Raw genomic sequence first — 18,487 nt, 5'->3', positions numbered from 1 at the left:
CTTATCGAGTTCCCTAGTTTCCTTACCAGTCTCATCTCTCTCTTTGTTTCATCACATCGATGGGGCAGGATTGGGATGATGGAGGGAGGTATGAGGACTCCCCTCAGCGTGTAAATCCGGCCGTTTTTGGCAGCGACCTCCATTTCTTCCAGAGCCATGCCATTCACCAGAATCTGTCCCTGGAGAGAAACAACACCGTCTTTCTGCCTGAGGAGCACTGGTGGCCCCCAGGCAGATCCGAATGGTGGCAGCTTCTTGAAAGAGCCTTCAACTTCACTTAACTTTCTGCTGAGGGGAGGATCGTGGTTAGGAGGGCTTGGCTGACAGGGAAAGACGATTCTGTTGAATGAATTCTCAACTGATTCTAAGCAAGGATGTCCTTGCAGAAATGGTCCTTGCCGGTGCTGGACTGGGGAAGAGGTATAAATATTTGAGTTCTGTGATATATTTGCTATGAGACCTTGGGCAAGCTGTCTTACCCCCATGGTGAAATGGAGATCCATTTGCTCAGATACACTGGAGTGACTCTACTTCGGGGTCTCAGGAGATATCAGTGAACAAACTCAGACAAGTTCCTGCTTATGTTGTAGGCGAGGGAGCAGAAAATGAACAAATTAGCAGAGAATTTTGATCTCTACTTTCCTTCCAAATCTCACTGGGTGAAACTAATGGCAACACCACCTTTCTGGTGGCTCCAGTCAGAAGCTCAGGAAACATCTCTGGCTTCCTCTTTTCCTCATCCCCCGTTGGATCCCTCAGCAAATTCTGTTGGTCTCCTTCAAAACACCTTCAGAATTCAGCCACTCCTTACCAGGTCTCAGCTACCACTCTGCTCTCAGTTACCATCATTCCATTTAACTAAAAAACTTCAACACAAATTCTAAAGGTTGTTTTCTATTTACAGTTATTAGAAAATAATGACTCCACTGCCCAGGTTGTATAATACATCCTTAAGCCTATCTTATGCCCAATAATGTGTACCTCTATTTTGCCCCTTTCCCTGTCTCCCTGCTAGTCACTGCCCCTCTTCTCCGAGTGATTACATTCCCTCCTAAATAATCTCCCCGGATGTATGTCTGATCACATCATTCCACTGCTCAAAATCCTCTAATGGCTTTTTATCTCTTTTAAACTAAGAGCCGTCATCCTCGCCCTGAGTTTTTAGGCCACGTGTGACCTGACCACACCTCTCCTTCTCCCTTTCACCGCCTGGACCTCCTCCGACCTCACTCCTCTTGTCCCTCTGTTCTGGCCCCGAGGACCTTGCTGTTCCTCGCTCAGGCCGGCACGCTCCTTGCTTCGCGCTTTTGCACTCTCTGTTTCCTCTCTCTGGAGTACTCTGTCCCCAGGTACTCACAGGGCCTATTTCTTCATTTCCATCAGGTCTTTGCTCACATATTTTCTTCTCCATGAGGATTTCTTAAACACTGTATCTAAAATGTCATCCCCATTCCCACTTTCTATTTCCCATCTTTGCTTTGCTGGTTTTTTTTTTTTTTTTTTTTTTTTTACCTTAACACTTACTACTCTGATATAGGATGTATTTAATTTGCTTATGATCTATCATCTTATTTACTAGAATGAAAGTTCCACGCAACCAGGGACTTCTATCTGTTTGTTCCAAACTTGAGGGCACAGAATGATCCCTGGCACATTCTTGGCACCCAACAGAAACTTGTTGAAAGGATGAGGGGGCATCGCCATCACCATCCATAGTGAACCAACAGGAGACATAATCTTTCTGCTGCCAGATTTCTGCTAATATTACAACCCTGAGAAGTTAGCTGAATAACACTGCCTTCTTTGAGTTTCTTACATAAGTCATGTTCCCTCCCACCTCAGGACCTTTGCACCTGCTTTGCCTTCTGTAGAAACTTGCTACAAGTAGAAAGCAAGTAGAAACTTGCTCCTACTCATCCTTTGAAGCATCATGTCCTGACTGAGGACTTCTAGAGCCCCAGATCTGCTGTCTACTTCTGTTGCTGCTTCTGCTGCTCCAGAGCCCTCTTAACTTCCTCATGGTAGCCCTGTTATAATTGTAACTAAATAACTAACTGGTCACTAATTAGTTGCTTAAGGGTTGCTTTCCTTGCTGGAATGTAGGCCTGTCTTTTCCACATCTTTATCCTTGGCTTCTAGTTTAGCCTCACACACTTGGAGTTGCTCAGCAGGTATTTGCAGAAAGACATATGAATGAGTGAAGCAATCACAAAGAGCTGAAGCCTGTGAATTAGCACGGAGGTAGGATAACCCGATGAACGGCCATAAGCAGAGGAAAAAACACATGTGAGCAATGACACCAGAGACAGAGTTTTCACTTACTTCGTTGGTTGTGTTAAATCTTATGATCTGGTTGGCCATGCTCCTGATGTGAGGGGTCGAAATGAGGGTGGCCACTTCCAGCTGCAAGAACAAGAGAACAATAGAGATACTGAGAGCAATGCCCAGAGTCTTCACTGGAAAAAATAACTTGTAAGTTTATGAAATAAGTGATGGGAGCTTTCTGCAATGGGTTTGGAAGAGTTCTTAGATGACAGGTTCATTATTCACATAAGCATGCGCTCAGAGCTAAGATAATAAATAATTGTTACACATTCTCTAGCACTAAAATATTGAAATTTAAGACCAGATTTCTTGAAAACAGGGGAAAAAAATAGGGCAGGAAAGGAGGGCCAACCTGAGTAAATGGGACAATGTGGTATCTGATGAGTTCCAGTAGCTTCCGAGATCCCTGCAAAGGAATCAAAATACTTCTTTAAGTCATTGAGGAAAACACAGATTTCCCTCTCTTGTGTAAAATTTCTCAAGTGACTCTGGTCACTTGGTCAATAAAAATAAATGACCCATAATCTCTCTTGGGAAATTCAGGGTGAGAAAAACCCCATCCCCCAAATAACTAACATTTTTTTGTGACAGGCAGGGGCTGTTCCCATATGTTCCCATTATGTGCACCTCTCATTTAGTCCTCCCAACAGCCTTGTGAGGTGGGGATACTACTGACTCATTTTATGTATAATAAGACTGAGTTTTAAAGCCATGTCCAAGGTCACAAAGCTATTTATAACTTAGACTATAAGCCTGAGAAGTAACTCAAGGTCTCAGTTACTCTGCTCCATCACCTCTCTCAATGTCTAAGGCTACCTTCTAGATTTTCTAAGACAGCCTCAGTTTGCAATTCTGTTTCACTCACTCCATAAATAACTGTGGGCTCATCAGGCCATGTACTGGTTATTTCGGAACATACAGTCCTGTTAGGAATATGTGACCAGGACTCTTTCTTCTTCTGTGTTCTTATGGTACATGTTCATCTCACCTTCAAGGTCCTTTCCAAGGTTTCTCATGCTTCAGGAAATAGAAAAAGAGTCTTGGGACTCTAAGCAGGATGAGCAGTCCCTATAGGGGTGCCCTGGAGACAGTGGACAGAATTAAGGCACACAGGTGCCACTCTCTGGGGGAAGGAGGCAGGGGCAGTTGACTACAGGATGATGTAATCTCCCAGCTGAGTCAGAGCCGGGGGTTACAAGCTTTGAAGCCCTGAATTCTGCTACTTCAGTGGCACAGCCATAGCTAATGTGTCTTGGAAAGGTAAAGGATCACAAATTGAGATCATAATAACCTCCAAGAGGCTGACCAGCTAGGGACATGTTTCAACAGTGTGAGGTCCCAGGTGGAAAGAAAGCCCTGCTGAACCCGAGTTCTATTCGCCCAGATTCTTCTCTGCACTTTCCCTTGGCCCCTATGCCAGCGGAATTACCTGTAAGCAGAGGGACCACACATCCTCGTTTGTCTAGAACAACCCTGGTTTACAGCGATCATCCTGGCAGCCCCATTCACTTTCAAAATTGTCCTGGCGTGAACACTTGGAAGGCCACTATCTCTACAGGTCAACAGCATTAAGCACAGGGCAGGGTGACTGGTAAGAATATAGAAATTGACCACCAGCTGGCCAGCCCTGGAAGTGATTGTTTCTGTAACCCTGGTTCTGTTACCATAAGACTTTGAGCAAATCACTTAGCTTCTGAGTCTTAACTTTCCCTGACAACTACTTTATGGAACCTAGCAGTGAGGACTTGCAGGCAGAAGCAATGCCAATACAAGCTTGAATGCTCAGTGGCAGAAAGGGTGGGGAAAAGTGGGGACCCCTTGAAAATATCAGACCAAAGTAGACTTCAAACTCCCAGAGGGCAGGAACTGGGTCTGTCTGGCTTATTAATCACTGTGTCCCCAGTCAGCATAGCAGGACCTGCATAAACATTTGTGCCAGCAAGTTATTAAAGGGAGGAGGGAAGAGGTCCTGAGAAGGTCACTGAGCTAGACCTTGGGAATCTGAGATTAGTCCTGGTTCTTCTTCTGTGTGACCCTGAGCAAGCATCTCATACCTCTAGGCTGCAAAATAACAGGGTTAGTTTGGGCCCCTTCCAGCCCTCTATTTTATAGGAAAGACTATCAGCTGGATTATCTGCTTCTAAAGCCTCAAGACTTAATTAGCATCGGACCCGTTCTATAGGAAACTGGAGAATGAAAGGGACAAAGGAGTTGATCAGCATCATTCCTCTATTGTCTGAACCTGCCACTTATCTGGCTGGGGGCCATTATCCAGCCAGAGTTTAGTCCAGATGGCTCAGATCCACAGGATTCGCTTACAGGTGATGCTGTCGGAGAGCTTGTTGGTGCAATGCATTCTTTCCTTTATGTGGATGTTCACTTCCTACTTGCTGTTTTAGGTGAAAACAAACAAACAACAAAACTGAGTTGTTTGGTGCCAGAGACAGAAAGGGAGAGTTTTTCTACCAAATAGTGACTACGACCTTGAACTCTGTCACTTCACCTCGTTTTGTCCCATTTTGTTCACAAGGTCTCTGTGAATTTGCAGGGGCTGGTCTCTCGCTCCCTTTGCTTTAATTTCTATCTAGTTCAGTGATGAAGTCATACACTGGGGCTTGTGATCAGTAGCCATGGTCTCTGCAGGGATCAGATCGTTCAGGACTGAAATTTTGCTTCAAGGAGAAGCAGAAAGATAACTGGGAAGGAAACAAGGCACTCCCAAAGCAGAATTGGAAAACATCCCTCTAATGAAACCAGCCTGCCTTTCATTTCATTGGCCTAACTGATGGGGAGCTTATTGTCTCTCTCTGAGGCTCCTCCCTGAAGGTAAAGCTGAAGGATGTCATTAAGATTCGTGGAGAAAGAGGGAGCTCCCTATAGGTTCAGGAATCTTAACCCACATTGGCTCTGGACCAGAGAAAGTGGTAGAAAAGATGATTCTATTCCTCACCTAGAAATTGGAAGTGGAAAAACAACTTGAGACTCAGGATTGAGAGACTTGAAGTTATATGTTCTTTGTGAGAAGTAAGATGTTGCCTTTGAGAGAAATGAGATTGAGAGCCAGGAGCAGTGCTGTGCTGTTAAATCCATTCTATGAGGAAAAAATAAGCCCTGATTTATAGTACTGGCCAGTTTCCATGGTGTCCATATTCTTGCCAGGGACTGAGTTCAAGCTACTGATGTGATTTCACTGAATGGAGCTGGGAAGTTGTTGTTGCTCAGTTGCTAAGTCGTGTCTGACTGCAGCACACCAGGCTATTCTGTCCTTCACCATCTCCCAGGGCTTGCTCAAACCCATGTCCATTGAGTGAGTGATACCATCCAGTCATCTCACCCTGTCACCTCCTTCTCCTCCTGCTCTCAATCTTTCCCAGCATCAGGGTCTTTTCCAATAAGTCAGCCCTCTGAATCAGGTGGCCAAAGTAATGGGGCTTCAACTTCAGCATCAGTCCTTCCAATGAATATTCAGGACTGATTTCCTTTAGGATTGACTGGTTTGATCTCCATGCTGTCCAAGAGACTCTGAAGAGTCTTCTCCAGTACCACAGTTCGAGAGCATCAATTCTTTGATGCTCAACCTTCTTTATGGTCCAACTCTCACACTGGTACATGACTACTGGAAAACCAAAGCTTTGACTACACAGACCTTTGTCAGCAAAGTGATGTCTTTGCTTTTTAATATGTTGTCTAGGTTTGTCTAGGAGATGGGAAGAGCTACAGCCTATTCTTGAGAGCCTGAGTGAGGCAGCCCCAGTCACTGCTGGAAGGAGTTACAAAAAGAGAGGAGGTTCTCGAACAAAAGTGCTTGACAGAAAAGCAGCAAGGTTGACTTTTTCTATTCTAGCTAAAAGGTTTTAATTTTAAGTTCACCTGATTAGGTTTCTGAGAACTCTTTTATTCTTATTAAAAAGTATCTGTATCAAAGAAAAACCATATAATCTCAGAATTTTAATAGATTCCCAGGGGAGAAATTATTACTTCTTTGGCTTTTAAAATTAAATACGAGTATGAGTTCTAAAGAGAAGAATAAGTTTTCCTATAATAGCTAGGTTTCAGGAAACCCGAGTGTGAATCATATTTTTAAAATAGCATCCTATTTTAAAGGCACTGGGAAATATGACTTTTTCAATGAAAACCTGTAACAGGTCTCTAAATATGTTTAACATCTGCTTGTAATGTAAGAGATTACCTTCTGACTTATTTCCTTGATACCTATTTTTTTTTAATGCAAAGTATTCTGGATGCAGGGCTTCTCAGGTGGTGCTAGTGGTCGAGAACCCACCTGCCAATGCAGGAGGCAGAGACACGGGTTCTATCCCTGGGTTGGAATGATCCCTGGAGGAAGAAATGGTAATCCACTCCAGTACTCTTGCCTGGAGAATCCAAAGGACAGAGGGGTCTGGGAGACTATAGTCCATAGGGTTGCAAAGAGTCAGATATGACTGAAGTGACTAAGCATGCATGCATTCTGGATGCGGGATATCCTTGTAGATACCTGAAAGTATTCCAGAAAGGGAAGTATCCATGTGACCCTCTGCATCATTCAGGCAACAAGTTTCAAGTGCCAAAAACAGTGTGACTTGGTATCTGAGTTAAAAAGCTGGTGCTTACCAAAATGTCTATTTCCAATGACATGAAATCAGAATTCTTGGGGTGAGCTTCTATAATCTGCCTATTTAACAAGTTCCCTGGGTAATTCTCTTCCTTATTTCTGTCTGTGCTGGATCTTTGCCGCCGCACAGCATTTCTTGGGGCAAGTGGGGGCTACTCTCCAGTCGCGGTGTGCAGGCTTCTCGCTGCTGTGGTCTCTCTCGCTGCGGCTCCCTGGCTCTAGAGCACAGGCTGAGCAGTTGCGACACAGGGGCTTAGTTGCTCTGTGGCACGTGGGATCTTCCTGGATCAGGGTTGAACTTGCGGCTCCCTCACTGGCAGGATTATTTACCACTGAGCCACCAGAGAAGCCCTCCCTGGGTAATTCTTAAGCATGCCAAAGTTTGAGGATCACTACTCTAAGAGACTCAGACCCCCGGTGTAATCAACACTGATCTACGCAAGGTCACAAGTAGTTCTGCCCCATTTCCAAGATGGTGGCAGGACCTCAGGGCACTGGGAAAAAGTTTGTGGCCTTTCCTATAATTTCACTATTTGGCATTCTAATGAAAAATTCCATAATTAGCTAACCTTCTTTTCAGTTGGGCTTCCCTGATAGCTCAATTGGTAAAGAATCCGCTTGCAATGCAGCAGATCCCGGTTCGACTTCTGGGTCGGGAAGATCTGCTGGAGAAGGGATAGGCTACCCACTCAGGATTCTTGGGCTTCCCTTGTGGCTCAGCTGGTAAAGAATCTGCCTGCAGTGTGGGACACCTAGATTTGATTCCTGGGTTGGGAAGATCCCCTTGAGAAGGCTACCCACTCCAGTATTCTGGCCTGGAGAATTCCATGGACTGTATAGTCCATGGGGTTGCAAAGAGTTGGACACGACTGAGCAAATTTCACTTTTCTTTTCCGTTTAAGGCTGTTATTCCTGAAAGAGGAAACACTTTAAATGGTGTCCATTATTTTTACCCTAGACTGAAAGAGTAAAACAAATCTCCTTTCTTGAGGAGGATGTGCGAGAGGTGAAGGTTTGTGGAGAGAACTGAAAGCCATAGAAAGCAGAGTTGGGAGCCCCTAAACACAACATTCCTTTTACATTTAACCTAGACTTGACCCAGAATGCCCTGCCAGGCTTCATTTTTTAGATGGTTTTAGAGTTGTAGGGAACTTAAAATTTATGATTTTGCTATTGAGAAATCTTAGAAGAGAAAGGACATAGACTCGTCTTATAGTGACACGCAACTCTACTGGGGAGATGGTAGTCACATCTAGGCTTAGTTCCAGAGCACTAGTTCCAAGCACCTGTGATTGATTAATGATGTCTGCCTGGGTTGCAGAAATGTAAGTGGTACATGTGCTACTTATTTGTTGTCCTTAATTTAGAAAAAGCCTGTGTAGGTACAGATGGAAGCAGTGGTGCTGTCATGACACTGTTAGAGTACTCAGGATACAATACCTCTGAAGAAAGGAGATAATCGAGAGTGCCATCCTTCATGTTATTCAATGCTTCATCATTTGGAACAAAAACAGTGTATGGTCCACCAACTCCATCTTCATTTAAGGCATGTCCCACATTGGTTTTCTGCGTTTAAGAAATGAAAATTTGTATCTGTAACCTATCTCAGATAGATATATGAATTCCCCAGAAAGTATTTATAATTGATACCCCCTGCTAATTTTATTGTACCAAGGACTAGACATAAAAAACTTTCTAGGAGTTCATGAAAAGTACATACCTCTAACAAAGATCTGAATTTGCTGTATCTTGGTTGTAGCATGGTCATTATGGTTTGCTAAAAAGAGACATTTTGCTTAAAGTTCAGTACAAAAAATGGAAGTGGTTTAGGAAACAGCTGCTCTAAAATGAAAAGACTGACGACGGGATTTCGTGGAAGTATGGACATCTACGGGCTTCCCTGGTGGCTCAGATGGTAAAGAATCTGCCTGCAATGCAGGAGACCTGGGTTTAATCCCTGAGTCGGGAAGATCCCCTGGAGAAGGGAATGGCCACCCACTCCAGTATTCTTGCCTGGAGAATTCCGTGGACAGAGGAGCCTGGTGGACCGTAGTCCATGAGGCAAAAGAGTCAGACATGACCGAGTGACCAACACTTTCTCTTTTCTGATGGAAAGCTAAAGAGGAAAGTGGACATCTATAAAAGGATCTGGCTAACCACAATACATTATACATGTGTTTCCAGTGTTTATTTAAACAGTAGTTCAGATCTGCATGTTCTGAAAGTCTTCGCATGCTAAGTCACTTCAGTCATGTCTGACTCTTTGCAGCCCTGTGGACTGTAGCCCGCCAGTCCTGTCCATGGCAAGAATACTGGAGAGGGTTGCCATGCCTTCCTCCAGGGGACCTTCCCAACTCAGAGATCAAGCCTGCATCTCTGATGTCTCCTGCCCTGGCAGGCGGGTTCTTTGCCATCTGAGCCACCTGGAAAGCCCCAAAACAGTCTTTGGCCATCATCTAATAGATCAGAGGGAATGAATGTTATCACAGGGAGGATATGCCTTCCTCCACAATGCACAAGGGATGAATTTATGTGACAACTGGTCTGAGTTATCAGGTGTGTCTATGAAAAAGATCACACAATCAACCTCTTTCCTACACCTGCTGCTGCTGCTGCTGCTGCTAAGTCACTTCAGTCAATGCCTTTCTCTTTCTCAGTGTCAGAATTCTACTAAAAACAGAAATACAAGCACATAGTGCTGGCTTGCATTTTCTTCATGAATATGAGTCTCTAAGGAACAAGGGACGGTGGATTTGACTTGACATCACTTTTACCTGAAATTCTCACCTCAGTATTGCTCTCAAATGTGGGCACCACCTTGTCCATGGCTCTGTCGAGGATGTGCAAGAGCCCGTTGGAAGCAAGTATGTTCCCTTGTATAATTTTTACCTTCTTTTTGCCTTCATAGAGTTTAAGCTTTAGCTGATTGTCCTAAAACACCAAGGAAAAATAAAACAAAATTAATGTGTGTCCTTGAAAATCGAGCACTGGATTAGAAGAAGTCTTAAATCCTTGGGTTCTGTCACTTATTGGCTGTATGATCTTGGATAAGTTCCCTAACCTAAAAACGTGGATGATGGTTTCTGCCACACTGAATCCACAGGTCTTCCCTTGAGCTCAAATGAGATAACACACGAAATCACTTCTGACTATCAATGATTGCTAAATGGGGAATAAGGAATTACTGTATAGTCTCCCCCCAAAAGACGGCAAGCTACAAAGGGACCCCAAACTCTTCAATTTATTGTAAACTCATTCCTTACCTACCTTGGTGTTTTGGACAGAAGAGGCACACCATAAAAAATATGTGCGGGATGAATAGGTAAATGAATGAGCACATGTCCCTGTGAGAAAGGAAACCGCATCTTCATCCATACATCCACTCATCTATCCATCCATCCATCCACCCTTATACACACAATACAACATACTGGTTAAGGGCTCAGGCTTTGGGGGACTTCCCTGGGGATCCAGCGGTCAAGAATCAGCCGTCTAATGCAAAGGGTGCAAGTTTGATCTCTGGTTGGGGAACTAAGACCCCATATGTTTCAGGGCAACTAAATCTGCACATTGCAATGACGGAAACTCTGTGTGTCATGACAAAGATCCCACACACTGCAACAAAAACCCAGGGCAGCCAAAAAAAAAAAAAAGTTACAATGATTCACATTTGGGGATCAGGCAGACCTGAGTTTGAATCCTGCCTTTGGCTCTTACTGTGTGACCTTTTAGTTTTCCCATTGGAAAAATGTTCACGGGATTGTTGTGAGCCTTAAATATCACAAATAGAGATTTACTCCAGTATCTTGCATGTACTAAGTGCTCAGTGATCTATCAACTATTGATATTTGGTGAAATGCAGCCAGATAGGTCATAACCACCCCCAACCCCATCCCCTACCATGACTCTCTGTTGATTGACCATGTGCCCTTCAGCTCAGTAAAGTCACAAAAAATTATTTTAAAACAAACAAAACAGAATTAATAGCATTAGGAGAGATGGAATGTTGAATTGGAGAGGGTGGATACTTGGCCACCTAAAACAAGCAATCCATTTCCTTTTCTAAGATGAGTGCGGATCCGGCTTTGTGCTGATGCTTCTAGGAAATGGGTTTACTGTCAGTTTTCTCCTTCCTGCTGGCAGTCGAATGCTGCCTGCCTTGAAAACTAACTCAGACCAGGGCAAAATCACTGTACAGTCCCATTTCTGTTAACAGTCCATCCCCTGCACTTGACCCTTTCCAGCGTTGGCTCTTCGTTTTTGCCTTATGTAGTAAAGTACTGTGACAAAGGAGGAACAAGGAAAGAAGTTCTTCATAACCTTTCATGACCCCTGGACACCAAGAGAGAGCCTGCTGTGGCGATCGACTCAGTGGACACTTTGGTTCGGGGAGTGAAGATCAGAGAGACCCTTACCTTATCTTCACTGAAGATCTCTCCCGACTTTCCCGTCAAAGTATAGAATGTGTCTGTGTTGTTCATTTGCTCAGTGCTCATCTGCCCAGCGATTATGTGGAGCTTCACAAAGTACTGAGCAGCATTGCTATCCAGCAAAAACTCTTTTACCTGAGAAAAGAAAGCCGATTCCTTCCATCTCTATGGCGGTTTGGACGAGAAAAATGAGGTTTGGGACTTGGGCTATGACTCCTTCATCATCAAGAACATCAAAGTGAGTGTACAACTTGAGTCTGGGCTCTTTCAAATACAGATGACCTTCCCAGAGTTAAACTCCCCTGGGCCAGGTGGTAAAGGGGGCAGAAATTTGGAGAGTGGGAGGTGATACATGGTACGCTCTCAAACTCTGGGGCACGCTCTAGCAGGGAACCAGTGGGGAGCACTGGGGCCAGAAGGACCAAGGTGAGTGGCAAGAGTCAAGGGATCAGTCATCCTGAGCCCAGGAATCAGTTGGGAATGAAATTTGAAGTTGTTTAAAAACACGGGTAGAGTGGACAAATAGAGATTTTGAATTAAACAACTAATCTCAAAAATATACAAGCAACTTATGCAGCTCAACTCCAGAAAAATAAACGACCCAATCAAAAAATGGGCCAAAGAACTAAATAGACATTTCTCCAAAGAAGACATACGGATGGCTAACAAACACATGAAAAGATGCTCAACATCACTCATTATTAGAGAAATGCAAATCAAAACCACAATGAGGTACCACTTCACACCAGTCAGAATGGCTGCGATCCAAAAATCTGCAAGCAATAAATGCTGGAGAGGGTGTGGAGAAAAGGGAACCCTCCTACACTGTTGGTGGGAATGCAAACTAGTACAGCCACTATGGAGAACAGTGTGGAGATTCCTTAAAAAATTGCAAATAAAACTACCTTATGACCCAGCAATCCCACTGCTGGGCATACACACCGAGGAAACCAGAATTGAAAGAGACACATGTACCCCAATGTTCATCGCAGCACTGTTTATAATAGCCAGGACATGGAAACAACCTAGATGTCCATCAGCAGATGAATGGATAAGAAAGCTGTGGTACATATACACAATGGAGTATTACTCAGCCGTTAAAAAGAATTGATTTGAATCAGTTCTGATGAGATGGATGAAACTGGAGCCGATTATACAGAGTGAAGTAAGCCAGAAAGAAAAACACCAATACAGTATACTAACACATATATATGGAATTTAGGAAGATGGCAATGACGACCCTGTATGCAAGACAGGGAAAGAGACACAGATGTGTATAACGGACTTTTGGACTCAGAGGGAGAGGGAGAGGGTGGGATGATTTGGGAGAACGGCATTCTAACATGTATACTATCATGTGAATTGAATCGCCAGTCTATGTCTGACGCAGGATGCAGCATGCTTGGGGCTGGTGCATGGGGATGACCCAGAAAGATGTTATGGGGAGGGAGGTGGGAGGGGGGTTCATGTTTGGGAATGCATGTAAGAATTAAAGATTTTAAAATTTAAAAAATAAAAAACAACAAAAAAAATTAAAAAAAAATACAAAAAAAAAATTAAGAATTTTTAAATCCACCGGACCAAATGGACATTTTGTCAATATTATATAATCAACAATCACTCAACAGAGACCTTTCTTAATCCTATGTAAATTCAACCCCTATATTAAACTGGCGATCACATGCAGAGTGTCTAGCCCAGGCACCTTCCACATCCACTAGCTCGCCTACCCCACAGGGGAGATGTGAGTGCCTCTCCAAAGATTAATGACATATTCATTTTGGGCAGATGAATGGCGGTGGCATATTAGGAGGAGAGAGTCTGAAACTCTCTGGGTGTTGATTTAATTTAGCACACATTACAATCACAAAATATCTTGGATTAAGATAAACCAATTCCATATAAATCAATGTGTTCACTATCTACATTAAACCATATCTAACTATGGTACTGATGCTATCACAATGGGACACCTCCACCAGGTACTGTGGGTTTCATTCCCACTGGTGGACATTATCTGAGATAGCGGCTGCTCACATTGAAGACTCCACTTCTCTTCTAGTTTCCTCTATCCTTGTTGCCATTTATGGTCATTTTAAAGAAACAAATACCTAGCTGGTACATAAGTTTAATTCTTCTTGTGGTGAGTGAGCAGTTTTGCATAATGCAAATCTTATTTAGCATGTGACCGCAGTTGAGAACCCTTAGGGATTACCCTTGAGGGGTAATGTTTGGAAGAGGGCACTGGGGAGTCTTGTAGGGAGCTACAAATGGTCTTGCTAGATACATGGACATACATATTGTGATGGTTCATTGAGTTGTACACTCCTAATCTGTATACAATCCCTAACGGTGTCATATTTTACAAAAAGTTTACAAAAGAAATTGCCATCCTTGTCATCAGTAGGTTGAATTTTAATGGAGGTTTCCCACTTTAGATAAAGAGGATACTGTCTACTAAGGTTTTTTTTTTTTTTTGCCTTAGCCCCTATTTATAAAATAAAGTTATTTTAAATACTTACATTGAATCCTTTTAATCCCTTGTCTGTTGGCAACAGCACAGTAAATGGTCCCAGGTTACTCAGTGGCCAGGCATAGACTTTGTCTTAGGAGTCGAAACACACAAAGAAAGAAAACAGCAAATGGGTCAGTGGCACATGAGGAGTAAAATCAGGCAATGGCCCTTGTCCACTTAGACCTTCTGACTCCTGAGTTTCTCTGTTCTAACTGGTATTATGCAGGCCCTCAAGGAAGGGAGATGCTAACAATGTGAAATGTTCGTCACAACTGTGTGATTTTCCCTGCAGCCACAGTCTTGGCTCCAAGATACCCTGGGAGGAGAAGCTCTGTGAGGGTCATGTGACAAAATCATTGGCCACCTCCTGTCCCTGTGCCTGACTTTTTGAGCTGTCACCATCTTAGTGAGTAAAGATGTAGCTCTTGTTTCATCCAGGAGATGGAAGAGCTCAGAAGAGCCTCACGCTTGGTTTAACGCTTTGTGGCTGCCACTGTGATATGCTCAATACTTTCTGAACAAAGAGTCCCTGTCTTTTCATTTGCACTGGGCCCTGCCAATTTCATAGCTGGTCCTGCTTCCATGCTCCTGGGGAGCTGGGACAGCAGGCTGGGCTCTGTGCTCTCACACAGGAGGCCACGTGTCCTAGCACCTTGTAGACCAGGCCGGTGAAGGGTGACTGGGCTTTGCCTGAGGGTCTGTACACTGCCCTCTTTGTCTGCTCTCGCTGATATTCTACAAGCACAGAGAGGAGGGAGGGAGATCCCAGAGGCCCACCAGTGATGCCAGACTGCCTGTGGGGTGTCTTGCAAAGAGCAAGCTGTTTGTGTAGGATGCACGTGATTTGCCTTGAGAACACAGCCCCGATCCATGCAGAACACTTTCTTCTCTGTCTGTGCTCTTTCTGGGAAATTGTGCTTGCTGACTGGTCAGTTCTAGAGACTGATATTTTAAGGATTTGGTTGATTGCTCAAGCCCATTTTCTGTTGATCAGCAAAATTTGTGTCTTGTTGAAAATCTTGTCTAATGCTGTAATCGGCTCTATTTCATTCTTATGGGAGGGAGGGGTAATGACCTCTTGGGGGCCTTTGGACATGCAGAAGGGTGTTTTTGGCTGTCACCTTGTCCAGGGGCTGGTGGAAAATGCGTCACTCTAGATTGTTAGTGTTTGGGGGTGGGAAAGGATGCTAAACACCCAGTGATGAGTGAGACGGTCGGTCACATGCCATCAAGACTATGCCCCACATTCAAACAGCACCTCCACTGAAGAGCGTGAATACCGCCTGCCAGTATTGCCTGTCAACATTGTTTCCCATCTGGAGGACCCATAAGGTCAAGGGAAAGAGGATGGCATCCATCCTGACGTCTGTAGCTGCCTATCTCACTGCTGTTGCAGACCTATTACTCAGTGGTGACCCCAGGACCTTTGCCTGAGCTGCTGCACTACTGGATCTCTTGGCACTAACTCCTGTCTCCTTGGGACATCTGCCTGTCCATTTCCTTCCATTTGCCCTTCCTAGAAAGGGCTGATCCTGCTAGATAAGAGGCTTGCCTACCCTGCACACCCCTTTCTGAGTAATTGTGTGTCTCAGATGTCCTTGCCCACCAGAAGGCTGCCTTTTCTGCGGAAATGTGCACCCATGCCTGCATACCCAGGAGAGAGATGAAAGAGGTCAGCCTTCCTTGCCATTTTCCTCTGGGTTCGGTGTTTAATTCTCTGAGTCGCTCCATGATGTTTCCATAACAGGTTGAGCCATCGCCTATGTAACCTTTACGACAAGTGCATCTACAGAGAGGGTGAAAACATATTTTCAGGGTCCCAAAGTCATTGGATGTTGAGATCATACAGTTCAAACGTCTCACTGTGCAGAAGGGGAAGATGATGCTCAGAGTGGGACAGAGACAAGGCCGGAAGAGTGGGATGAACACAGGTGAGCCTTCCTAATGTTCTGGTTCACATGGAGCAGCCCACGAGACATGGATATTTAATAAATTATGTGTGTATATGTAAACATTGCTTCCCTGGTGGCTCAGATGGTAAAGAATCTGCCTGCAATGCAGGAGACTTGGGTTTGATCTCTGGGTTGGGGAGATCCCCTGGAGAAGGGAATGGCAACCCCCTCTAATATTCTTGCCTGGAGAATTCCATGGACAGAGGAGCCTGGCTGGCTACACTAGATTTCTTTGTATATCTTTGTTTTCAATATTTTTTCCAAGCATGAGCAAGAGCAAACTCAGGGAGATAGTGAGGGCCAGAGAACCCCTGGCATGCTGCAGTCCCATGGGGTTGCAAAGAGTTGGACATGACTTAGCAACTGAATAACAACATGACCAAAAGCCCATGTACACCAGAACCATTAGGACTTGCTATAAATATAGGGTCTCGGTCCCTACTGCAGAAGCACAGAATCAGAATAAGCTGCTGAAGCTGGCCTCAAGTAAAGAGTCAGAGCTGTGGACCTGCTCGAAAGATTCTCCCCCTCCTCTTCCTTTCTGAGATCTCTGCTCAACCATCCCTTCCTAGGGAGGCCGTCCTTGATTTTCTATTCCCTGCCCCCCCCCACTTGGTACATCATATCCCCCTTAGTGTGCCATGAAGCTCATGGCACCAGGTGGCTCTTTTCTGCAGCACCAGTTCCAGTTACAATTTTACCCTCATCTGAGGGGTTATTTGATTAAGATCTACTTCCCCTTCTGATCTGAGAAAAAAGTGAGGACAAGGGCAATGTGTGTATTTATTCATTTTCATAAACCCAAGATCCAGTGCAAGCCTAGGCCCATAGTATGTGTTTAATGAATAGTTGTAAAATAAACAGAAATACATAAACAAGGAAAGTCACAGAATTTTATATGATAGTTTTATAATAGTTTCTTGCAAAAGAGAAATGGAATTAAAGATGTACTAGCAGTGGTGTCCTGGTAGATGTTAAACACCCAAATCACCAGGGGAAAAAATAGCTCTGATTTGCAGACTTTGACAGTTTCCATGGTTCACACTCCCACCTTGGCCAATCTCAAACTAGTGTGACACTAACCAGCCAGCAAGTTCCTGAGAATTTAATCATCGGCTCTCAGGACTCAATAAGCCCTGGCTTTAGCAAACCACTGCTCCCTAGCAAAGACTGGTTGGCGGCTGGCTGAAATTGGCAAGGTGCTTAGGAAGGTGACATTCACCAGGATCTTGGTGATAAGTGAGAAACAGGAGATGGGGAAGAACAGTTCAGACAGGAGAGATGCAAGGGTGCTGTGAGCAAGCATACCACAGGTATGACTCATGTGTAGAACAATTCCAAAGAACAATTAGACCCTTTCTAATCCAGTTATGTTTCTAAATCAGTCCCATGGCACTAAGATATATATCTTCAATGTTTGCTGAAACATGTTTCTGAACAAATCCCTTGCTTGGATTGCTGCAATGACTCCCTAATTGGTCTTTCTGACCTGAGTTTTCCTCCCATTAAGTCAGTCTTCCACACAAGCCCTGGGTGGTCTGTCCTAAAGGGCAATCTGGCATCTCTGTGCTTAATTCTCTCAGGGGCTCCTTTTGTCTACAGCAGGGGTCCCCAGCTTCCAGAATCTAAATGCCTGATGATCTGAGGTGGAGTTGATGTCATAATAATAGAAATAAAGTGCACAATAAGTGTAGTGTGCTTGAATCATCCTGAAACCACCCCAGTGCATGGAAAAGTTGTCTTCCATGAAACTGGTCCCTGGTGCCAGACAGGTTGGAGACTTCTGATCTATGGGATATAGTTTAAGTGCTTAGCAGGCATTCAAGACTTCAAAGAGGGGAATATTGCTTGTGTCTCCCTTTTGCTGTTCATGCAAAATCCTAGCAACAATTTGCTTTTTTTTCTAGACTGTTCTGTTCTTCTTAAGTGGGTATCCTGCCAGGACCATTTTCATAGCTCAGGTGTGACCTGCTCTGGGCAGCCTTTCCTGACCTCCCAACACCTTCCCCACAGAAGCATCCCGTCAGTACCTCTACCACGACTATTCCTACCAGAATGGCCTCATCAGGTGTTTCCCCCTCTGCTAGCTGGAAGTTCTCCTAGAATCTGGATCCCACCTTATTTCTTCTCCTTGTATTCCTGCACCTGGGACAGTGCCTCATTGTTGAACCAATTACTTTCGAAGTACCTACTGAAATCTAGAAACTGTGATAGGCGAGAGGGCTATAAAGATAATAACAACAGATATCTTGCTCTTTTAACATCATGTTGCTGGAAATGAGCCTGAAAACAAATAATTGATGACGACATGATAAAGATTACTTAACATCTTTGGGCCCCAGTTTGCTCATCTGTGAAATGGGTTTACTAACAACATCAGGGCTATTGACAGAAGAGACAATGCATGGGTCATCTATCTATGACCAATGCAGCAGGATTGGGAATATTCTGCATAGACTGATTGCCACATCGAGAAGGCATAGACCTAACAAATCCCTCTTCTGGGTGAACTAAATTACTGATGGCCCCATATTTTATCAATGTCACTCAGCCAGCCTTTAACCTAGGCTTCGTCCCTGTTGAGGTTCCCTGGTGGCTAAAGAATCCACCTGCCATGCAGGAGATGTGGGTTCAATCCCTGAGTTGGGAAGAT

The 18,487-nt window shown here is 44.2% G+C and overlaps 1 protein-coding gene across 2 annotated transcripts in view; it reads right to left on the bottom strand.

Moving 5' to 3' along the window:
• Window positions 1-18,487, bottom strand: part of STAB2 (stabilin 2) — a 174,570-nt gene that overhangs the window by 110,487 nt on the left and 45,596 nt on the right. For both annotated transcript variants that reach the window (XM_069581064.1, XM_069581065.1), the window contains 9 exons: window positions 15,535-15,668; window positions 13,890-13,972; window positions 11,353-11,502; window positions 9,725-9,868; window positions 8,658-8,714; window positions 8,378-8,503; window positions 2,678-2,731; window positions 2,323-2,403; window positions 27-179 (listed from right to left, as the gene is read on the bottom strand). In XM_069581064.1, the coding sequence (XP_069437165.1) occupies window positions 27-179; window positions 2,323-2,403; window positions 2,678-2,731; window positions 8,378-8,503; window positions 8,658-8,714; window positions 9,725-9,868; window positions 11,353-11,502; window positions 13,890-13,972; window positions 15,535-15,668 (982 nt within the window). The remainder of the gene's footprint in view (window positions 1-26; window positions 180-2,322; window positions 2,404-2,677; window positions 2,732-8,377; window positions 8,504-8,657; window positions 8,715-9,724; window positions 9,869-11,352; window positions 11,503-13,889; window positions 13,973-15,534; window positions 15,669-18,487) is intronic.

Source organism: Ovis canadensis, chromosome 3, assembly GCF_042477335.2.
Source record: "Ovis canadensis isolate MfBH-ARS-UI-01 breed Bighorn chromosome 3, ARS-UI_OviCan_v2, whole genome shotgun sequence".
Taxonomy (NCBI): domain Eukaryota; kingdom Metazoa; phylum Chordata; class Mammalia; order Artiodactyla; family Bovidae; genus Ovis; species Ovis canadensis.
This window is presented reverse-complemented; position numbering and strand designations above follow the sequence as displayed.